Here is a 24,522-nt window from a genome sequence, read left to right on the forward strand (position 1 = left end):
CACTTAGATCGTTAAAACAGGGCCCTGAGTATTCCATTTGTTATGTGAGAATGAATGCTTAATAAATAAGCAGTATTTTGACACTACCATTTCTACTTCGGCTGCATGGGATGAGAACACATTGCATTTCCTCCTCCCCTATCATGAAACGCTCGCTCTGTCTGGATGTGCTTAAATCCGCAGTAAGAACACTTTCCAGTTACATATCACATGTATGCACTTCAATAGGCCGACAGAACCAGGTTAATGTGTTTACATGCCAGGCGAAATCAGGATATGGGGTAAAAATCTAGCTGTGTCGATCGGTTTATGCTAAAGCCGTTTATAACCTTACTCCGATTAAGGAAAAAGGGTAAAAGACTTTACATGACCACATGCATTATCGACTTAACATAATCGGGTTAAGATCATACATGTAAACGTGCTTAATATTTCCCAGGTTGAGAGTTTTTTTGAAGTGGCATGTTTACGTGAATGCAGACCAGGAGATAAAACTGTGAGATATCTTTTAATGACCTAAAAAACAAGTTAAAATTCCTGCCTGTGTGAGACCTGACAAAATTACAGACCACTGAAGAATCACAAGTATAACAATTATATTAACAGTAATTAAAATAAAAGGAAAAGCACCAATATAGGGCTCGCTTGAGGCTACATCAAGTGAGCGATTCTGTCAGAGCACACTCGTGCATGATGTAAAAAGAACTGAGGTAATAGTATGTGCAGCTCTGCTCTCAATGGCTGGTGAGCTAGAATGTGCGCCACTTGTCCCTAGTGGCACCCATCCCACTTTTCCTTTTGCATTTAGTCCTCGTCTTCTTCATCCTCGTCATCATGGCTAGAGTTGTTCAGCTGTGGCCGCTCACGCTTGATCTTAACAATCCCAGTGAAGATGGCGTAACCCAGCATGGCTCCCACAGCGAACAAAACAGAAAGAATCTGGTTACGGCGCTTGTGGGGCTCATTGTCGAAGTCGCCGCTATGAGGTTGAACATGAATCTTGTGACCTGGTGCCTCTGAAAAGGGGGGAAGGTAAAGTTTAATTAAGTTAGTTTCAGCAAAAATGTCAAGGGTTATTTGAGTCCTCTTTAACTGAACCAAACTCAGACCCCTTTAAATGGACCAAAAAGTGACCAGAAATAAAAAGAACCCGGTTCTCTGCATTTACACTATCAGCGGTCATAAAAGGAGGCTCAGATCTAATTTTACTTCATTTAGTTTACATTAGATTTACATCAATGTTTTTAGAACCTTATTAAAATAAGTTAAAATATTCATTGATTAGTAATAATAATAAAGCATTACATTAAATTAACTTTTTTGGTATTATTTATTATATAATATTCATACTACTACTACTACTACTACTAATAATAATAATAATACGATTTTTATTAATTAATTTAAATTAACCTTTTTAAAATTAAATGATTACGTTTTAATATCATCATCATTATTATTATTATTATGATTATGAATAATAATACTTATTAAATTAAGGAAAGGTTTTTCGTAATATTATTCATATACTATTCATATGATAATTAATAATATTAATAATAATTTGTATTATTAATTATATTATCATAATTATTATTATCAGTAGTAGTAGTAGTAGTCGTATTGTTGTTATTAATAATACTTAAATTAATATAACATACATAATGTTTATATTAGGCCTACTACTACTACTACTACTGATAAAAAAATAAATAAAAAAAAATTAACTAGTAGTAGTAAAATACTACTAAAATTAAATGATAATTGAATTAATAAGGTTAATTTAAATTAATAATAATAAAATGTATTAATAATCGTGTAAATATTATATAATTAATAATAATTAAAAATTATATAATTAATAATACCAAAAACTTTCCTAAATGTAATATTCATATGATTATTAATAATAATTTGTATTATTAACTTAACCTTTTACATTAAATTATTAATTATTATTGTTGTTGTTGTTAATACTTATTACATTAATATAATATACATAATATTTGTATTATGCCTACTACTAGTCCTCCTACCTCTACTACTACTACTACTACTATTATTATTAATAATGCATTATTAATCATTTAATTTATACATTCAATTAAATAATAATTTAATATTTTTGGTATTATTATTTGTATTAGCTTCATAATATTTATTAACTACAACTACTAATAAAAATAATGATACTACTTACTACTACCAAGATCAAAATCTTTATCAAAATATAATACAGCAATATCCACCTCGTGCATCAGAGGGGAAGTAGAGTTCTAGGATGTTGGAGCAGTACTGCTGCAGGTTGTTCAGAGAGTTGAGGTGCTGCTGAAGCTTTCCATTAGGCAGTTTGATCTTCAACAGAGGAGCCAGGTGTGCAAACACATACGCATCTAGCGACGAGGGACTGGAAGCACATGAAACATCATGGTCACATACGCACGTTCTCACACAAACACATACATACACAAATTATGCAATTACACACAATTGGTGTTGCTTACGAGTCTCCAAAGAAGAATTTTTGTGAGCCCAGTCTCTGCGATAGGAGGGTCATACATTCAAATGCGTCACGATAAAGCTACAGAGCAGAAACACAAACACAAAGATTAAGTTAAAAGATAAAAACTGCTGCCAATTTTTTTTGTAAAAAAGGACATGTACATCTGTCTTTGCTCATAACTCAAAATTAATCACACTCTTTTCCAAAGCCTTCCTCTAAACCCAACAAAGCAGTGATAACATGAAGACATGTTGCCATGGCAATGAGTAATCTGACCCAATTCTTTCTATGTTGTGTAAACATATGACGGAGATCCTGCAGAATGGTCCAGGACTCAGGAGTGTCTTTGAAACAAATGTAGACCACCAAGAGACTGTCAAAAACAAAGCCCACATATAGAAATTCTCATGGTTTGAATGTAGCAGCATATATTGAGATAAGGTAAAAGAATTTCTTCCCCCGGTTTCACAGACAAGGCTTAAGCATAGTCTCAGACTAAAATGCATGTTTGAGCTGTTTTAACTGAAAGCAACTTGCACTATCATATCTTAAAATATGTCAGTGCCATTGTTTTGTCTCGAGATAGACACTTAAATGCCCTAATTAAACTAAGGCCTAATCCTGGCTTGATCTAAGCCCTGTCTGTGAAACCAGGCCTTAATGACATGAATTTGGATGAGATTTTACTTTAGCAGATTACACCTATAGTGAAAGCTTTTTAGAAAGGTTGTATAACCTGTTACAGTCACCTAAAACAATGCTTAAATTGCTTCCGGAAAGCTCGGAGAGCTTTCTGTCCCTCCATTTATGACCTACGAGACTACTCATTTCAAGCCCCAGAAAGGTAGTAAAGACATAATTAAAGTAATCCATATGACTCTAGTGGTTTAACCTCAATTTTATGAAGCAACGCGAGTGCTTTGTTTGTGAAAAACAAAACAAAAAAACTAATTTACCACTTTACCACTCAGGTCAACACAACCCGCATGCGTCATGGTGCTCTCATCAACACGCTTTAGAGATCATTTTATGATGGCTTTACTACCTTTCTGGGGTTTGAAAGTGGTAGTTGCATAGGCTATCAATGGTAAAATAACAGTAAAATACCTTTATTTGTGTTCCGAAGATGAACGAAAGTCTTATGGGTTTGGAATGACATGAAGGTGAGTAATTAATGACAGAATTTTCATTTTTGGGTGAACTAACCCATTAATTTCTTTATTTTTTCAATCTTACCTGATCCCAAACTTTAAAACAGTAGCGTAGATTATATGTTTTTTCATGTCATATATTTCTTCAAAGCATTTCCTTTAAATTTCAATTTTAAATCATTGAAGGAGAACATTGTAACAGAACTAAAATCTTCAGCGTTTGTTCCTCCCATCTCACCTCTTTCTCCAGCTGTTCACCGGGCTCCAGGACTGCGTCTCCCCTCACGAGTCTCAACTTCTCCAGCTGCTGGCTGTGCATGCGGTTGGGTAGCAGGAAGTTAAGAGGGAAGGGGATGTTTTCTGCATACCAGCCCCGTGTAACATCCACATAGTTTTTTGAATCTATCCACAGTGTGTAGACCTACCCAGGCAGAATGGTTCAGAGACATATGAAGTTTCTCAGAACTCCAATTAAGTTCCACTAAGACTGTTAATGTCTCCGTTTTACAGTTTTAAATGGGAAAACAGGATGTGCGCCACATCAGTAAACATGACGGATGTCCGCAGGGGGACAGTGAAAGATCAAACATCAGCATTTGAGTGGTGTCATCATGCAGAGAGTACAAATGACTGTAGAGAAATAGCTTTGTAATGAATAGGAAATACTGGATACAATATAAGGGCTTTGAATATGTTTTTTCCAGACAGAGGTATCCGTTTTAGGGAGTTTTCAGACCTGTAGATCGTTTGCTTGGTTCTGAAACAGGAGTTCAAATAGTTATAATGTTGCAATTTCTTCTTGGTTTGGTTTGCTATTTCAAAGCATTTCTAAACAGACCGAAATTTGTTTATACAAGTCACGTGCAAGTAAACTGTCCTCTCATTGGTCAGAGTGCACCTGACAAACTTATCAATTTCATCTCCTGGACTCCCAATCTTGCAGAGGTGTCAAAAGTATTCACATTCATTACTCAGGTAGAAGTATAGATACTAGGGTTTAAAAATACTTCTGTAGAAGTTGAAGTATCAACTCAAGCTTTTTACTCAAGTAAAAGTATAAAAGTACTTGTTTCAAACCTACTTAAAGTGTAAAAGTAATGCAAGTAAAAAAAATCCGCTTACCGCATGTAGGTTTCCTTCGGAGGACTTTTGACGCTGCGCACAACCAAATGTGACTACAGCCTCTCACAAGTTAGAAAGACACCACAACGCCAATCAGTTTAGCGATGCGTATTCAGGAGGCGGGAGTCAGATCTAAACCGTTTGTGTAATTGGCCAATTTTAGGGTCCGACAAGCCGGAATGAAAACAAGCCGAAATTAAATAAGAGTAACGAGGCTATTTTTAAAATGTAAGGAGTAGAAAGTACAGATAATTGCGTCAAAATGTAAGGAGTAGAAGTAAAAAGTCGTCTGAAAAATAATTACTCCAGTAAAGTATAGATACCTCAAATTTCTACTTAAGTAAGGTAACGAAGTATTTGTACTTCGTTACTTGACACCTCTGAAATCTTGTGAAGTGAATCTCAAACTTTTATGCATGTATTGTTGACAGTTTTTTTTTAGCCTACGCACGACACTGTTCCACGGAGCGATTAAAGCACGTCTCTTTGAGACGCTCGCTAAACACCTTTTAAACTTCTGTTTCCATGCGTTTTGGACAGTTGTTCATCCGACCAAATTTAAATTAGGCTTTTCACTTCGTCTTTGCTCTAGGTTAACCCACGATTCATTTCGAGTGGCATTAGCAATACAAACACTGCTGCTTTTTATGCAACTTACTAATTACTCGTAAATAATTTGTGATACAGCCTGGTTCGTTGGCCTGTTGGGTCGGATTGCTTTCTTTCCACAAGCTAACCACTCCAGTTTTAGATTCTTTAAGTGGGCCGAGACCACGGCTGCGTTTCTCAAAAGCATGATAAGCCAAAGTTGATAGTAGAACCATTGCCACCAATGCTCTCTACGATCAACTTAGCTCACGACACTTTTGATAAACGCAGCCTATCTCAGACCGATTTCTTCGGTACGGATGTGGCAATGTTCATATATGCCTAAATGAACTGAACTAAGGGAGAAAACGCGCCAGGTTCACTAACAGGTGTGAAAACGCCCTTGTCTTTTGCTGCTCACTCCTCACCAGTGCAGGTAGCAGTTTCTCCTCCAGTAGAGAGACAAAGGCAAGAGTATCGGCACCCTCCTTTGCTGAAAGGTCATAGTCTGCATTGTACTTCTGAAACAAGAGACAGACAATTATTTAACTGCAACTTTCAAAAGCACTCGTCACATTGGATTGCATTGCGTTCTTCATCTACTGTAAGGGTGAAATAAGCAGTGACTAACAATCAAAGCAGCAGCTGCAGTATGCCAGCAGTTGTTAATGTGAATGTTAGCAGTGAATGTAACTGACCATGATGTGTTTAGACATCTCTGAATGTCTACCACATTGCCAAAAAAAACTCTCTCAAGGATTAATGGATATAATAAGGAAAGGTTAAGCAATAAAATTAGTCAATTTCCAGAGTTCTTTCATGGGAGTAACTCGGACATGCTGTGCATGCTTGTTCACCACTAACAAGCCATAAACGCTCATGCCATACCCACCGCCTTTAAAACACAAACCGGAAGCTGTTATTGGGAAACCGCTCTCAGTCTCATGACAGCTACAACAACCAATATGACCAACAAAGTCAAGAATACTGTCGTACTCTTTTAAAATGTCCTGCAAATATTCCATTAGGATTGTACAATAATAATTTTACTGAGATTTCTGGGTGGATTTCCATTTGTATGTCAGGTAACAGTCTTTTGAATTTTATTTATTATTAGCATACAGATATTCAATAGTGTAAAATATCGGTTGGTGTTATATAATGAAATAAGACCGTCAGTGGATCGACTTATTATTCTAGGTTTTTCTCTGCATAAACTAGCAGTAATGAATTATGCAGTATCATTTGAGATTATTAAGATGTTTTTCTGCTGCTCACCAAGGATGCATATATTTGATATAACTACAGAAAAAACAAATATCATTACAATTTAAAATAACAGTTCCCTATTTGAATATACTGTCAAATGTAATATATTTTTGTGATGGCAAAGCTGAATTTTAAGCCGCCATTATTCCAGTTTAGTGTCATATGATTCTTCAAAAATTATTCAATATGCTGATTTGCAGCTTAAGGAACATGTCTTATTATTAATATTGCTGCTAAATATTGTTGTGGAAACTGACTTTTTATTTCTTCCTTTTTTTCTTCATAAAGTTCAATAGAACAAAAAAATTTAAATAGAAATATTTATGTTTAAATATCTTTAATATTTTAAATATCTTTACTATCATTAACAACTTCCTTTTAAAAGAGCTTCAGAACAGCTGTCTTTACATCACTCAACACCCTTTCACAACCTACTTAGCATCTGCTCATAAACTGGTTTAAGGAAAATCCTTCACCTGTTTTCTGAGGATGCAGATCTTGATTTAGATGCTGAGAAGCTTTAGAGTCTAATCCTCACCTGTTGTGTGTGTGTGTGTGTGTGTGTGTGTGTGTGTGTGTGTGTGTGTGTGTGTGTGTGTGTGAGTTCATCTTGCCCCCAAAGGTTGTTAGCCTCTGAGGGTTGAGGGGGGGTCGTTCACCTGTTTTCGGAGATGAATGATGATCTTACTGGGTTGGGAGATGCTTCCTTCTTCCCTAGTCTTCAGAGAAGGCAGAGTACCTGTTGGAGGAGGAAACAACTCGCATGTTAACCCCTGCAGCAGAAAATTTTAGAAAAATTTAACACGTGTATTCAAATCAAACACAATCCATGCAGGGTTCTAGAAGTCAGTGGAGGCTTGACACATTGACCTATGACCTGTTGAACTCAGCTCATTACACCCTCTTTCAGTTTGGGTCACTCTAAGGTTCCCTCATACAAGCTGTCATTCAGTCTTCAGTCCTTGGCAGTAGCTCACTTTTACAGCTTGATGACCACTCACCTGTAGGACTTCTCCATGGGTTGGTGATTTTGTGAACTTTGAGAGGAGCTCCAGCAAACTTGGCATAGGCCTAAAGAGAAAAAAACAAAGAGAAAACATGGAATAAACTCAGTTATTTATGGAAGCTTGTTTCCGCCACAAAATAAAAAAATAAAAAGATAATTGCGACTTTTTATCTCACAATTGCGAGTTTACATCTCGCAATTCTGACTTTATTTCTCAGAATTGCGAGATATAAAGTCAGAATTCTGAGATATAAAGTCAGAATTGCGTGAAATAAAGTCAGAATTCTGAGATATAAAGTCAGAATTGCGAGATATAAAGTCGCAATTGCGTGTTATAAAGTCAGAATTCTGACTTTTTTTCTCGCAATTGCGACTTTATATCACGCAATTCTGACTTTATATCTCAGAATTCTGACTTTATATCTCAGAATTCTGACTTTATATCACGCAATTGCGAGTTTATATCTCGCAATTCTGACATCTTTTCTCAGAATTGTGAGATATAAAGTCCAATTCTAAGGGGAAAAAAAAGGACGGACTTTTTTTTTTTTTTTACCTTAGAATAGTTTATATCTCACAATTCTGACTTTATAACACGCAATTGCGACTTTATATCATGCAATTCTGACTTTATATCTCGCAATTGCGTGATATAAAGTCAGAATTCTGAGATATAAAGTCAGAATTCTGAGATATAAAGTCAGAATTGCGTGATATAAAGTCGCAATTGCGGGAAAAAAGTAAGAATTCTGACTTTATAACACGCAATTGCGACTTTATATCTCGCAATTCTGACTTTATATCTCAGAATTCTGACTTTATTTCACGCAATTCTGACTTTATATCTCAGAATTCTGACTTTATATCTCGCAATTCTGAGAAATAAAGTCAGAATTGCGAGATGTAAACTCGCAATTGTGAGATAAAAAGTCGCAATTATCTTTTTTATTTTTTTATTTTGTGGCGGAAACAAGCTTCCATAGTTATTTATTCCCAAGATACATAAAAAAAAAAAAAAAAAATGTAGCGGAACAGTTGAGTTCTGGAAGTATAATCCCAATAATTCAAGTCGAACATTGTTAAAATTGTTCATATAAACATACAAGATGCTATAGCTATAATAATAATAATAATATATGGCTATATATGAACATGGTTTTTAGTAAAAGTTTTTATTTTTAAAAAGTACTTTTTCTGTACTTTTTGGTCTTAAAAAAAACAATTATATATATATTTAAAATATATATATATTAGAGGTGGGCATAGATTAATTTTTTTAATCTAGATTAATCTAGATTAATTTTGAAATTAATCTAGATTAATCTAGATTAAAATGGCTCATTTGAATTCTGCCGAAGGCATTCAGAATATGTGTGCTACCCAAATAATGACTATAAAAGTAAGTCTTTGAGAACGGGTTTCTCAAGCCAGGTGGCGCATTAGACCAGGGGCTCATCTCCTGTTTCCAAAATGCATCACAAACTGCCTGAGAAAGCTGTTCTACTCATAGACTGTAAAAGGTTACTACTGTACTGTTACCGTCCGTAGGCAACATTAGGTAGGCCTATGTTATTATCAACTACTATAGGCTATCAATTAGGGATGGGCGATATGGCCTAAAATCCATATTGTGATATACATTGCAGCCTCTTGCGATAACGATATATATTATAATAAAACCATTTCAGAACAGGTTACACAGACCCTGCTAAACAACTGCTAAATGTTTTTTTTTTTTTTTTTTTTTTGAAAGGGTGTATGTAGTTTTGAGAACATATATTGTGCAAAACTGTAAGTATACAACATAATTTTGCAGATAAATAAAATTTAAGTACACTAGCTGCAGAGACTTAAGTAGGTCTAATGTTTATTATGGCTTGGAGCTTATGAAACCCCAAATTTAAAATTAGAATATTGTCTAACTGATGTCTTTTCAGTTAAAAAGAAACACAACAACGATTCTTAAAATCGGGCGCTTTTAATAAAAAGAGATTATGTGCTAACTTACACCACTCACTAAGATATATTGGGAATAATACGCGCGCGCTGGTATTCAGTGATATGTTTCGTTTTGAATTTGAGGTGGTAGAACGGATTAGGGCCTGCTCATATATCGCGTCTTTTGCGCGCGCAAGTTCGTTATTTCAAATGTAGCCGCGCGGTATGCGCGCTCATAATGGAAGCGACGCGGTCGCGGTGCGACGCGCTCGTTTTTTCCAAGCGCGTCCGCGCCGCATCGAGATAAAAACATCTCAACTTTTCAGAATGCCGCAAGCGCACCGCAGGTCACGTGACAAGAACCAAGCTTAGCAACGACAGACGCCTCCGAAGCGCAACCACCTCGAGCGCTTTGGAAAAAGGAGAACGCGGCGCGCCTAGCGTTTTCGACGCGTTTTTATGCGCGATATGTGAGCGCCGCCTTAAGCCTTGTTTATACTCGACGCAGCCGCAAGAGCGCGAGTCACCGCAGACCGCGCGCGCACCTCTCCAGACGGACGAGGCGTTTATACTTGACGCGCTCGCCGTTGTACTATTCTTTGAAACGACAGGGGGCGACTATTGGGTAATTGTCCTCTAAACCATCAGGAGTCAGCGGTGAGAAGAAGAAAGCTATACACACGTGACAGTTTATTTTAGTACACCACCACCAATACCATACAAAAAGAATTGTGTAAAACCCAGTAAACCCTGAGATTATTACTCGTGACAATAAAAACAAATATATGGAAATGAGAATGTGTATACAATATAACTAAATTAACAATCTCTTACATATTTTCTAATTTCACTAAACATTTCATTAAGTTGTGTGAACATTTTTATTAAACATGGACCTTTATGTTCATTAAAAATACTTATTATGCTATTGTATGCTCATTTTTTAAATGTAAGGAACTTATTTAGATGTGCAAACTGGGTGCCCATGTGGTGAGAAGTTCGAGCTCGGCCAGATTCGGCTCGAAGTCGTTCATCTTCGGATGCGGCGCCGCGCGCGTTGTTACAAAAAGTGCCGTGCACACCGCCAGGCGAAATTGGGTCTTGCGAACCCAACGCGCGAGACCGCCCACTCCGCAATGACGTCATTTTTGCCGCGCGCGCCTCGCGATCTTGCGGCTGCGTCGAGTATAAACGGTGCGTTTCCACTACAGCGGCAAAAGTCCGCTCAGTGCCGCTGGCAACGCTATAACGCCTCCGCTTTGGGGTGTGTCATTGCGAGTGTGTTTAATCGAAGTTTTTTTCAACACACTGACAGTATAATCATCAGCGATGCACGCGATTACATTTACAAATAGACAAGCTTTGTTTCCAAATGCATCAAGCAAAGATCCTTTCAATTTTATAAACTTTTATAAACCCAGCCAATATAATCACAATGAACACATCCAAAATAAAATCTTTAACATATATATAACAACTGCAAAGCGTCTAATTTGTAAACAAAATGATTTACGCACTAAATCCAGCATAAACTCCAGCAAAATTTGCATATTTTTAAACTCTCAAAACAGATGTCACATCACGAACCTCACAGCAATTGGCTGCCGACCGCGTTTTTCGCTTGATATTTGCATAAAGTCAAAAACTGCCCAACCTTTTTGACGCTCTCGGTCGCTCTCAACGCTTTCTCCGGTCCGCTGGCAATCCCAAAATGCACTGCGCGAGCGTGAAGCTCAACTTCCATAGGAATGAATTGAAAACGCTCGCTCCGCTCCGCTCGCAACGCGCCAGTGGAAACGCACCGTTACGGTGCGTTTCCACTACAGCGGCAAAAGTCCGCTCAGTGCCGCTGGTAACGCTATAACGCCTCCGCTTTGGGGTGTGTCATTGCGAGTGTGTTTAATCGAAGTTTTTTTCAACACACGGACAGTATAATCACCAGAAATGCACGCGATTACATTTACAAATACACAAGCTTTGTTTCCAAATGCATCAAGCAAAGATCCTTTCAATTTTATAAACTTTTATAAACCCAGCCAATATAATCACAATGAACACATCCAAAATAAAATCTTTAACATATATATAACAACTGCAAAGCGTCTAATTTGTAAACAAAATGATTTACGCACTAAATCCAGCATAAACTCCAGCAAAATTTGCATAATTTTAAACTCTCAAAACAGATGTCACATCACGAACCTCACAGCAATTGGCTGCCGACCGCGTTTTTCGCTTGATATTTGCATAAAGTCAAAAACTGCCCAACCTTTTTGACGCTCTCGGTCGCTCTCAACGCTTTCTCCGGTCCGCTGGCAATCCCAAAATGCACTGCGCGAGCGTGAAGCTCAACTTCCATAGGAATGAATTGAAAACGCTCGCTCCGCTCCGCTCGCAACGCGCCAGTGGAAACGCACCGTTAGTCGTGTGTTTACTTACCGAACTGTTACACCACACAGTCTACGTCGGACGGCTTAAATCCGAACCAAGTCCAAATAATGGATGTTGCACGGATCTTTTTCACCAGCTTTCACTTTCAGCCGTGTTTACTTAAGATGACGACGAATATGATGCGTTGCAGCCGGGTGTTCCTCGCGGCCGCGGGTAGATTGCGTCATCATAGCTTGTGTAGCTTGAGCCAGCTCCCAACCCAACTTGGAGAATAGATTAACGGCGATATTTTTTTTTATCGCGCGATAAGAGTCTCGCGTTAACGCCGATAACGGCCCACCACTAATATATATATATATATATATATATATATATATATATATATATATATATATATATATTTTTTTTTTTTTTTTTTTTTTTTTTACATTAACTAATAATAATGCAAAATTACTTAAGTCACTCTTATAATGAGGCTTTTTTTCCTTTTAATCTCAGGAATGTTGTATAACCCAAATGTAATCTTCGCTTTAAAAAAAAAGAAAGTAATTTTATGTGTGAATCAGTGCTATTTTAGGATCATTGAGATACTATAATAGTTTTTCATTGAGATAACTATAAAGTTAAACTCAATGAAAATGAGATGTTGCCTTGACAACTAGTTGACTAGTTGAAGTTTAATTCTGTTTAATTATATTTGGTCTCAGATAATGTTTATTTCATTTCAGTTACACAGTTTTTTGAATGGTTTAGTTTACTACAATAACCTTGGTGTGTGAATTGCATTTGTATTTTGTAATGTATTGAGCATTAAAAATGAAAGTCATGTCATTGACCCTAATATACAGTAATATGAATTATGGCACAGGAACGCTGTAATGACCATTCAGCATCTAAGACTAGAGCTATGCATTTTATGAAGAAAAAATATATATACTTGGGGAAAAAAAAAGTTAAGTTAATTTATAATAAAAATAAAAAGTCTGTCATTACTCCTCAAAGGAGTTAAAATTTCACACGGATGAGTAATAGTAGGGCTGGATCATCGTAGCATTGCTACATTGCTATTGAGACATTTCTGCGGGGGCTCAACGGGTAAGTCACTAATTGTGCCGTCCAAAAATGTGCTGACTTGAGTTAGTGCCTGGGAGGGTTTTATGTTTGCCAATGGGGGAGATCAAATTCTGGACTCACTCCAAGTCTAGATAGTAAACAACATTTTGCAGTCAGCTCTGTATTAAATTGAACATGAAGACGCCAATCGTAGCTCTCACACTTAATGGAATTTATGAAAGTCACTGAACATATACGAAGGTAAGTAGGAAAGATCAGATGAGAGAGACCTGATGTAGTCTCTTTTATTTCCAACCCATCACGAATGTACTACTAAAGAACATCAAACAACAGCGCTGCCGCTCTGTAAATTCCAGTGTGGTTTGCGGCTCTTGACTGCTGTGCTGAGAAGGCATTTAACAGGAAAATAATTCATAGAGTTATGTTTTCTTTGTTTATGGAAAACTAAGAGAGTGAGTATAATAGCATGTTTGTAACAGAAATGAATCATGTATCCAAAATACAAGATGACATCATGGGACACAGTAAAAATTTGAAGCAGTAATAATAGACAGGCTCACATAAATACAACATCTTTAAGATTACGAGTTGAATGGCAGCAAGCACAGCTGGTAACCTGAGAAGTGCCCTGAGAAACGTCTGGATGCAGTTAAAGTAATGCTTATGTTTTTCAATCTCACACACAAGCCAATGTGCTACTGGTCTTAAAACCTTCATTCATGTTTTTCTAACATCGACTGCACATTTATGTTGCGGTCTGAGCAGCTCGAAAGGGTGCTTTTGAAATCGTCTAGCCTACTCTCTAAATAAGTTCTTCTTTTAACTACTTCACGGACGTAAAAAAAAAAAAAGATGTTCTATTCAGTATATCAATGTGTGAACTCATTTTAAGTTTTCAAGTCTGTCTGTGTGTGTATCAATAATTTGTATTATTTATTTATTTTTTATTCATTTGTTTTTTTAATGTCTTATGCCTATATTTAATTTTTTTTTTTTTTAATTGAGTTTCATTTTTTGTCATTTTGGTACATCAAGTCAAACTATTGCCTTGGCAAGGTTTTTTTTTTCTTTTCAGTTTACCCAAGTAAAGTGACCAATCACAGTTTTTTTTTTTTTTTGTTTTTATGTGGTGTTTAGAGGGTTATGCTATAAAAACAGTTATAATAGTCTGGCATAGCCAGGGAAAGATGCATTTTTGTATTCAAAAACAGCTGGATGGAGTGCAACGGAATATAACAGAATGCAGTGGTCTCAAATCATGTTTTACAGTTTTATTGGTAGTCAACTAGTCAACCATTGTGACCCATCCCTGCAAAAGACTTGTCAACAACCTATCATAGGAATCTGACATTATTTAAAATTTTGGTGAATTGGTCGTGAATTCCTATAATCTAATTTGTACGCATCCGACTGGGGTTAGGTTTAGGGGTGGACCTTCATGCTTATTTTTTAAACATAGAAGTTAGCCTATGTTTTCTCATGAGATCGGGTTGGACTTGTTAAGGCCAATAAAAAAAAGACCCAATTTCACTGGAAAATATTATTTATATTAACTAGACACTTAAGTGTTCCTGTAGCTCAAACAGTAGAGCATGGTGCTATTAACGCCAATGTCATGGGTTTGATTCCCAGGAAATGCATGAACTAATGAAAAAAAGCATAGGCAATATTCAATGCAATACAAAACGCTTATGATAAAAACATCTGACAAATGCATAAATGAATGTGTCAAACTTCAGAAAATAAGAAAAAGCAGTACCAGCGCAATTGACTGAACTCACCCCTGCTTTAAATCTAAATCCAGATGATTTTTTGGCCTTTTTTACACATTGTTTTATCTAACCAATTGAACCAAAGCAATTTTGTGATAGTGATCCACCCACATTTTTCAATAAATATAGCTCCCTTTCCCAAATCTGCTTATATAGCTTTAATCTACTCAACATAAGAGCAGCTGGAGACTTGAGCCTCTGTGATGACTTTTCTGTAGACATAGAAACCATAAACCACCCGTTCTCCATGAGAATGTTTAGGCTAGACAAAAGAGGAAAGTCGTCACCATTGCAAAAACCTCTGCTGCCTATATCATTTCATGTTTTTCCAAAAAAATTCATGTTTTTCAGAAACTATGACTAATGAAGACCAAAAAAAAGTGAAACTTTTCACACTAAAAATAGTTATCCCTGGGTTATTCTAAACCCCAGGTAACCGGAATTCTGGGTTATCTTCCTTCATGTTTCACAATGCTCACTGTACATTCCTAAACCCTGGGTTAACATTCTTATTTCAAATAAGGTATTTGCATATTTGCGGTGTCGGTGTCACTGATCGGACAAACGCTGTACGTGATACGTAAATGTTTACAAAAAGGCTCTACCATTGCATATCCTAATATAATATATGACTGACTGTATCAAGTTTATCCTCAATGGACTTTTCAGACTATAAGGGTAAAGGCCCATTCACACCAAGAAAGATAACTATAACGATAACTATAATAGTGTATACAACACACGATACTGTTCTGTTTATTCTAATAAATGATTATTCTGCCACTTTAAATGCCCGAGCTCTCTAAAGAATGATTGATTCCGACAGGATGTCAATCTTTTTATTGTATCAGCTAGAAAAAATTATTCTAAAAGTGATTCCAACAATATCATTTCTCTGTGCCGTTATCGTAAAAGTTGTGGTATGGACTCAGCTATTCTTTTATATTAAGAACAAGCTTTAGAACTATATTTTTCTGGTTATGGTACAGCGGCATGATTAATTCCTTATTAACAATGATTTGCCATTCAAATCTGTGTTGGTGCTGCTGCTGACCCAGAGAGAGCAGTTGTCAGGTATGAAACAGCTTCACAAACAGTCTTTTCAACCACACACTATCATTATTTCTGTGTTACAATAATTCAAATAATCTCAGAAGTACTGGGATAAAAGTTTGGATATAAAACAGTGATGTCTAACAATAGCCATCAAAAAAAAGAAAAAGAAAAAAAAGAGTAGGCTAAAATCACCTTTTGAAAGTAACTTGATGCTTCAAATAAAAATTGTATCAATTACATTAATTGTTACACCAGTATGTGCACCAAGTGACTGTTAGAAAAATGCATTTGTCAATTAATCATTCATTCAAGAGATTTGTTCAAAAATGCTGATTCATAAGTCATTGAATCAATCTTTCAACTTTTTTAATAATTTTTTTTTTTTTTTTTTAATAGACTGCAACAACTAACATTTTGTCCGAACCTCTAGTAAACTGCATGTTATTGCGTTGAGTTGTCTATTCAGAATCTTGGGAAAATCTCTATTTAAAAACAATTGTGATCCTCAATTTATCCAGAATCAAGCAGCTCTACATTATAGGATTATAGGATAGTTTACAGGGCGGAAATATGCTAATAAAAATATGCTAATACGGGACAGTCCATCAGCGGTTCCAAACGGCTTAGTTATTGAGAGTGTTTAGGCTTTAGACAGGTGTTTAGGCTTTTATACTGTCTTTCTTACTTACTGTCATGACTGACTACATTTGTGCCATTACCTGATTTGTATCGATTCAAAGTGAAACACTCATTGAAGTTATTTCAAAGTTACACGGTCAAAAAGAAACTCAGACTGAATAAATAGCTGGATCACTGCATGTCCATTCATGTTGAAAAGTTTCAGTTATTATCCTTGTCCTGAAGTTTTTTTTTTGTTTTTTTTTTTGTCACTGTCATTGTCGAGAAACATGAGAACCTCTCGATTACACTGTTTGTTTTTGTTTTTGTGTTTGGGGAGTTTGGATATCTACACTTCACTCCCTAGCATACACAAACTGTTGGTTGTTTAGACAGCTGTGGCGGACAAGCAGATAATCCTGTCTTTCTCTACTGTCATCCGCAATGAGTAGTATACACAAACAAAGACAAGTGATAATAGACACACATGGCCACTTCGCACTATTATTGATGTTTTCGTTCTTTCTAATAAAACTATGGAAGTTGTACAGTAGATCTGTAAACCCAGCATCTCTGATTTAAAGGGAGGGGTGTAACTTTAGGAAAAAAATACATCTCATTAAATGATGCTTAAAAAAATTGTTGAAAATTATGTAATTTACTCACCCTCAAGTTGTTGTAAACTTATATGGGTTTCTGCTGAACACAAAAGAAGATATTTTGAAGAATATGGGTAACCAAACAGTATGGGGAAAATCTATGGAAGTCAATGGGGTCCATCAACTGTTTGGTTTGCCAACATTCTTCAAAATATCTTCTTTAGTGTTCAGCAGAAGAAAGAAATTCATACAGGTTTAGAACAACTTGAGGGTGAGAAAGTGATGACATAATTTTTCATTTTTGGGTGAACTATACCTTTAAATTACTGTAGGCTAATTGACGTACGTACCCCATCCACCGAACCAAAAGGACGACCGCTCAGTATATTATCAGAAATACAACGGTTTGACATATGAGAGTTTGAAGTTTGAACCCATAGACATGTGTGTGCGATTTTGGCACCATCAATAACGCGTGCTGGAAGTCACCTCCCATCTTTCCTGACAACCGACACACAAATACATCACATTTATGACAAATACCGCAAAGCATAAAACATAAACTAATGTGATAACCAACCAACCGATGTGTTTTTCTTACCAGCACAGTTAAACAGTCGATATCTACTGAAGGTAATCCATAGTCGCCTTTCCAACAGAACAACTCCAAGGGAGCAGCCATATTTGAGTGACTTTTCACCTGGAAGTACTGCGCTCTGTGGTTCCTACTGGCAACTGTCAGTTGTGTGGTACCAGTACCCTTTTTTCCCAATCTATGGTGGTTCCATGTTTCTATTAAAATGATGTATTTTGTATGATGTATTTTCAACCACTTATTAAAGGAATAAACGCTAAAACACTCCTTGCTTATTGAACGGCAAAGTGACACTAATATTAAATAGACTGTACATGTGACAGCTAATACCTCAACCTTTTAATGAAATAATTATTACAAACATTTCAACGGTGGTTTGCAAACATGAAAGATTTATTACTTACATGTTGTAATGTAAAATATAGTATATTTTTATAATACCACATTATAGAGCGTCACATAATTATTAGTAGTATTATTTATTTTTAGTTTTTAGTTTCCTGAATTTGAAAGCACAGCTGGCTCATTAATATGCCCTGAAACACTGGATATTAAGTTTTGAGAATACATTTTTAAAATGGAATGGACACATACAGAAAGATTATCATTGGAGTATATACACCATTAAAAATTACTATTTTTAATGTTTTTGAAAGAAGTCTCATATGCTCATCAAGCCTGCATTTATTTGATCAAAAATACAGTGGGAAAAACAGTAATATTGTAAAATAGTATTACAATTAAAAAATAATGGTTTTCTGTTTTAATATAGGCTAGGCCTACTTTATAATTTATGTGATGCAAAGCTGAATTTTCAGCATCATTTCTCCAGTCTTCAGTGTCACATGATCCTTCAGAAATGATTCTAATGTGCTGAAAAACAATAAAACGTTAAAAAATAGTAATGTTTCCAAAAATCAGGGATGCCTTCTGTTGATTGTGCGATAAACAGGGATGAAAAGCAGAGGGAGCCAATGTTTCATTCAACCCAAAAATCTCTGTGGCAGCAGCGGATCACCTAAGAGTATAGAATGTGATTACATGTGTTTCACAGTTTATTCTGCAAGTTACACATCAAATCCATATTCTGGAGAAAAACAAGAAAAAAACAAACAGTATTTGTCTTAAAAATAAATAAATTAAGATTTGCTTCTCAAAAGTTTAGAAAAACATTCTAATGTTGTAGTATAATTTCTTTGAACACTAGATGGAGTCAGAGCAATCCCTACATGTGTTTAGAGGTCCAGGCTCCAGGTGATGTATGCATTTGCCGTTTGTGATCCAAAGATAACACATGGCACGTTTTTATAATTATTTTTTACAAAAATGTAAATAAAGAAAAAACTCAAGAAATGTAATTTATGTTATTTTTATTAAACAAAAAACAAAACACAAAAGTTGTTCTTACATTCACAAGAGTGTGCTAGTCCCCTCTGTGATGCCATGTCAAATCATATACAGTAGTATGTATCAAAACCCTGCAGAATCTCTCTCCCAAGGCAAAGGTAGGGGTGCACTTCGTCTAGGACCTATGACAAACATGTTGATAAGTGTAAAAGTGCATTCAATTGTTCACACAGGACAAATGCATAATAAATCATACAAAAATATGTTAAATTCGTAACCACATACATATTCAGCCCTAATTCTATAAACATAGTCAAGTGCCTTTTATTCATTGGATGTTAACCTAGTTTGTACCAGCAGGGGCATCAGTTTCCTAGTTCAACACACCCAATTTTATTTTATTTTTTTCAAAGGAAAACCGCCTTTTTCTCTCTCCTCCCTGTGTCCTGGTACTCATCAACAACCAAACGTTGCACGTAGCTCACATTTAAGGTTTCAGTTGAATTTATCATTGGTTCTCCAAATTGTTGGGCATGCCCTTGCAACATCACACTGCATTGTTCAGAAACGTCTCATCATCAGGTTCACTCCTCCTCCTCAGTGCCTCCTCCAGTCCCGCAGCTGCTGTGCACTCGCTCGGCGCTCTCAGCCACGAGGTGTCCACGCGCCGCTTCTGGCCGCTGATTGGCCAGTGACGACATAAACACCTAATTTCGACCAATGGGAGCGCTGTGCATGCGCTGAGCCATCCAGTGCATTCCACTTCCACATGAACAGCTGAAATGGTAAACAAGCCTAGTGAGTCACTGGCAGAAGTGTCTGAGTATAAAACCCTAGCCTAGCCCAGCGTGCACAAAGCTTCTATACTAACCATGCGAGCCAGCAGTGTGAATTGTGAATTTGCATAAATCATTAATTTTCTGCAATTCATTCCCTACCAAACGTTAATTCGTTTGGACTGAAGACTGGATGCACTTTTGAAGGACTACTAAATATTTGGCTGATTTACCAACTTTTAGTAGCTTAGAGACGCGTATCTTCCTTCTTCTTTTTAGCTTGTATATCACTATGGTAGCGATGACAAAAAGAGTCAAGGCCTTTGAGATCGTTTTCAACGATCCATCCAAGACATTTTACTGCAGTGGAGATAAAGTGGCTGGGAAGATCTTGGTGGAGGTTTCGGAGGTGACCAAGGTGATGGCCATGAGGGTCGTGGGAGTTGGATGCGCTAAAGTGGAGTACGCGAAAGGCAAACAGAGATGCCGTGAAGAAATTGACTATCTGAAGTATGAAGAGGTTGTCTACTTGGACGACCATCCCGCAGGTGATTTAAAACGGTTTATCTTGCTTTTAATGTTGACTTTGCTCTGGTAGATGCATTTGCTGGGATGATGCTGATGTTGGAATGTGGCAGTTCATTGTGAAATACTGTATATTCTAAAATAAGTCGTTAACACATTGTCTTCAACTACTAGCCTGTGTACTAACATTTAAGTGATTGCACTTTATTTTACAGTAACTTATGTGTACTTACAGTGTACTTTCCTAAGAAAGTACTGGGTAATTTAAGGTAACATAAGTTAAGGTTAGGTTTAAAGGATAGGCTCAGGGACAGGGTTAGGACCTAGAATTTCCCAGTTATTGCAATTACTATAAGTACTTAGTATGTACATGGATAATAGGTCTGTAAAATAAAGTGCTACCATTTAAGTGAAACATTTTATACAATAAACTTATTGTGTACAAGCATGTTTTACATTGTACTGATCTTCTATAATTACACTGTTGAAAGTGGTCCTAAATGTGGTGTTAAATGCAAAACATATAAACAATAGTTCCTAACTGAAAGTAGGATTTATAATGAGGGGATTCCTTTGCTAAAGTTTTTAGTGGGTTTGTTTTGTCTCATTTGTTGAATATCTCTTGAAACTGTCCAAAACTAATATACTTATCTTTGCTTCTCACAGACACAGATGGTTCGGTTGTTCTCCGTCCTGGCAACAAATACGAATACTCCTTTGGCTTTGAGCTTCCTCAACAAGGGTAAGCATTCTAATTGACAAGCTTTAGGCATTCATTTCCGTTTGAGTCACATTTGCCTGTAAATTAATACAAATGTAATTTTCCCAACAGGCAACTGGTGTCTTCTTACAAGGGCAAATTTGGGTTTGTTCAATACTTTGTGAAGGCTCTGATGGAAAGACCCTCTCAGCCCGCCCTGGAGTGTAAGAAACACTTTGAAGTTGAAGAGCCCTTGGATGTCAACACTCCAGACTTGCTGGTGAGTTCCTCATATTAATATCTTTTATTAGACTGATATCAGAACAGATGAGCTTTAGGCCATAGTTCATCACTTTTGGTTGGGCTTATCCAAATTCTAGAGGCTGTTCTGTTAATCAAGTTAATCATATCTGTTTTTCCATCAATCACCAGTCCCCTACTGGAGGCATGAAGGAGAAGAAGGTCACCTGCATGTTCATCCCCGACGGCCAGGTTTCTCTGAACGCCAAGATTGACAGGCGTGGCTTCTGCGAGGGCGAAGAGATCTGCATTGATGCCAAATTTGAGAACACCTGCTCTCGCATCGTGGTACCAAAAGCGGCAATCATCGCCAAGCACACCTACCAGGCCAATAACCGCACCAAAGTCTTCAGGCAAAAACTCTCCTCAGTGCGTGGCAACCATATCATCTCCGGCATGTGCGACGCCTGGCAGGGGAAGAGCATTCGTGTGCCTAAGATCAAGCCCTCCATCTTAGGCTGCAACATCATTCGAGTGGAATATGCACTCATGGTGAGTTTTTTTTTTTTTTTTTTTTGCATATTGCAGTTACTGTAGTTGCATGATGTTGTGTTTTTCATCTACTAAGTGTAGGCACTTATTGAAATCTCTTTGTTCTCCTTTATCTACAGATTTATATGCACATCCCTGGCAGTGATAAGTTGATTCTGGAGTTGCCTCTGGTTATTGGGACCGTTCCCTACAATGGCTTTGGTAGCCGCACCAACAGTATGAGCAGCCAGGATGGTTCTGTCAGCACAGCGTCGGCGAGCTGGGTGTCCCTGCGAATGCCGTCATCTGCCCCACCAAGCTACTGTGACATTAGACGCGACTGCAGCCTAGATCAACCTCTCACACCTCTATTGGATGACTATGATGGAGGAGACAGTCCCATCTTCATGAACGCACCCCAATTCCAGTTCCCCCCACTCCCCACTTATTCTGAGGTGAGTGTAAAGTATATTCGCCTAAGTTGCGGTCACATTTACCTTTGCTTGGCGAAATTTCAGTAAGAATTTGCACGTTTGGGAGTTTGACATGAGGGCGGAAAAGTTCTCCTCGCAGATTTTGCTCATGGTTTAGTTGGTCACGTGGCAACGTGGTGCTGACCAACCATCGAAATTTTACCAAAATAGTACTAATGTGATTGCACCTTTAGTGTATACAATATGAATACCAGTCGCTATTGGATATCAACATAAAAACTGATCTAATTTCTTGTTTTTCTGTCGTTTAGGTGGAGGAGGAATTCAATGGAAACGCCCGCATGCTTCCTGTCTGCTGAACCTACCCAGCAGCTCTAGAACTGAACTGAATGCCCATCATAAAAGGGTTTTTTCCCACTTTAAGCACTCCGGGCTTTCACCATGCGGATCAGAGGTGGTTTGAGAAGTGTCGTATGGATGTTTGAGAGTGAAGATGGAGCGGTGGATTTTGGGACCCGAGTGGCCCCTCTCCAGGATGAGCTAGTCGAAGTTCAGAGGAAAAAGGAGTGAAGTCCGAGCTCACTTGTGCCTGCATTGCTGACAGCCATCTTATATAATGCATCATTTAAGTTAAACATGTTTCTGTCATACTTTTGATGCTGTTTCAGAGTCTGAAAGAGGGCGCACAGACTGTTTGGCGATTCGAGATTACTGAGGTGCAAACTGATTGTGTGCCGCATTATAGCCATTTAAGCACACATAGACTTTCCCCATTGGTGTTCATGTAACTTCCAATAGTCCCCAACATATCATTCAATAGCAATCAGCTTATTTTCGTTATCATTCCATTACAACCCAATGTTTTTTTTTGTGGGGATGAAAGATTTCATTTGTAGACATGCATTTGTTTTGTTTTTTCTTTTTATGTTGGTTGTGAGGTTAAGTCAATGTGCTAGGCAGAGATATATTATTCTAAGTAACTGAAATGTAAAGAAGAAATGTAGTATATTGATATTTTCATCAAGGAAAATCATGCAGTGTCAGTCTATAATGAACCAGTGTTTTGTTTTTCATTTGATTGCACTTTTTATGGATGCAAGTTACTGTATAACTTACTCGCAGGGAGATTTCCTTTGTTTTTCGTTTTGTTTTTCTCTTGTCTTCCAAAATTGTTCGCTGAGGGATCAGGCATTGCATGTTTTATTCAAGATTCTGTACTGTAATGCGTTCAAAACCTCGTCCTAAGAAAGGGCTCCACTGATGTTGCCTCTTCCACTGTGGACTTGAACATTAGGCCAAAAAAGAACTTAATACTTTAAGTGCCAAAATTAGGGTCTGTTTGGACTTCGAGCCCTGACCATGTTCATATGCGAGACCAGAACCTGCACTGTGTGTAGACATATCCTGAAGACATTTTGATCAACATTTTCACTTGTGGATATCTTCCTTAACTTCTCGTGTGTGTGTGTCTGTGTGTTGTTTTGTTTCTGATTGTAAAGACTGTTACTGTTATTATAAATCGTGCAAAGTATCCTTTTTGTATCTAAATTAAAGTGTTTTTTTTGTATGAGCATTTTCAATAAAAGTTTTAAGATGATATAATAATTTCTGCGTTCTTTTGTTCAGTTGAAGTATTCATAAATTAAAACCACAAACAGGTATGATATGAATCAATATCAGAGATCAAATGCTTATTGTAACAGATTATTAATTAGTGGTGTATTCTTAAGAAATTGGGATTTTATTTATTCGGGACAGTGCACATTAATGAACAATCTTGCACTTGAGCCAGATTATAGCATAAATGCTCATTTTCATCTGTAGTCCCGAGGCTTTTTGAAGTATTAAACTTTAAAACTCGTCCAGTTTGTGCTATGGACATTAATCACACCTCAAATCGTGTGACTTATTGAGTGGAAGTTTTATTTTCTAAACAATCAGACTTGTGATTTCCGCCTAGCTCATCAAACGAGCAAACCAATCCCATGTACTTGCGTTGAAGGTCTATCTAGAGACCCGTGTGTCAGAACACGAAGGTGAGCTCTTGACTTGGGCCAGTAATTGACCATTCAAACATCTATTTGGCATTAGCATTGTGGTGGAGGTTTATCACATGCAAAAATTCATTTTTTACTGATATAGACTGTGTCAGATGGAGAAGATATAGCAACACATTACACAAACCCTTAAAAGCTCTCTTTCTCCAATCAAAAACAATTCTGCTGATAGAAAATCCATCGTTTCGCGGTCACAGGTCATTGTTTATTTTCAGTGCTTGGCTAAAGAG

General features: G+C 37.0%; 2 protein-coding genes across 2 annotated transcripts in view; one reads left to right on the plus strand and one right to left on the minus strand.

Annotated features, from left to right (window-relative positions):
* The window catches only part of thbs3b (thrombospondin 3b), a 41,151-nt gene extending 23,316 nt beyond the window's left edge, over nucleotides 1-17,835 (minus strand). The window contains exons 1-7 of the mRNA XM_079880074.1: nucleotides 17,689-17,835; nucleotides 7,635-7,704; nucleotides 7,293-7,372; nucleotides 5,793-5,885; nucleotides 3,893-4,075; nucleotides 2,505-2,581; nucleotides 2,250-2,407 (exon numbers count right to left, since the gene is read on the minus strand). Coding sequence (XP_079736200.1) covers nucleotides 2,250-2,407; nucleotides 2,505-2,581; nucleotides 3,893-4,075; nucleotides 5,793-5,885; nucleotides 7,293-7,372; nucleotides 7,635-7,704; nucleotides 17,689-17,769 — 742 coding nt within the window. The 5' untranslated portion in view covers nucleotides 17,770-17,835. The remainder of the gene's footprint in view (nucleotides 1-2,249; nucleotides 2,408-2,504; nucleotides 2,582-3,892; nucleotides 4,076-5,792; nucleotides 5,886-7,292; nucleotides 7,373-7,634; nucleotides 7,705-17,688) is intronic.
* Nucleotides 17,836-19,657: 1,822 nt separating this feature from the next.
* Nucleotides 19,658-23,840, plus strand: txnipa (thioredoxin interacting protein a). Its single transcript, XM_079880075.1, has 6 exons — nucleotides 19,658-20,353; nucleotides 20,997-21,072; nucleotides 21,163-21,310; nucleotides 21,463-21,822; nucleotides 21,942-22,256; nucleotides 22,547-23,840. The coding sequence occupies exons 1-6, from the start codon at nucleotides 20,098-20,100 to the stop codon at nucleotides 22,592-22,594; spliced, it is 1,203 nt and encodes a 400-aa protein (XP_079736201.1). The 5' UTR covers nucleotides 19,658-20,097; the 3' UTR covers nucleotides 22,595-23,840.
* Nucleotides 23,841-24,522: the final 682 nt, after the last annotated feature.

Source organism: Squalius cephalus (assembly GCF_949319135.1).
Source record: "Squalius cephalus genome assembly, chromosome: 8".
NCBI lineage: Eukaryota > Metazoa > Chordata > Actinopteri > Cypriniformes > Leuciscidae > Squalius > Squalius cephalus.

Bases quoted from the DNA above. Each gene is read 5' to 3' on its own strand.
- txnipa (XM_079880075.1), top strand. From the start codon at position 20,098: ATGGTAGCGATGACAAAAAGAGTCAAGGCCTTTGAGATCGTTTTCAAC. The intron at 20,354-20,996 runs GTGATTTAAAAC...TGCTTCTCACAG, and splicing joins CTTGGACGACCATCCCGCAG to ACACAGATGGTTCGGTTGTT. The intron at 22,257-22,546 runs GTGAGTGTAAAG...TCTGTCGTTTAG, and splicing joins CACTCCCCACTTATTCTGAG to GTGGAGGAGGAATTCAATGG.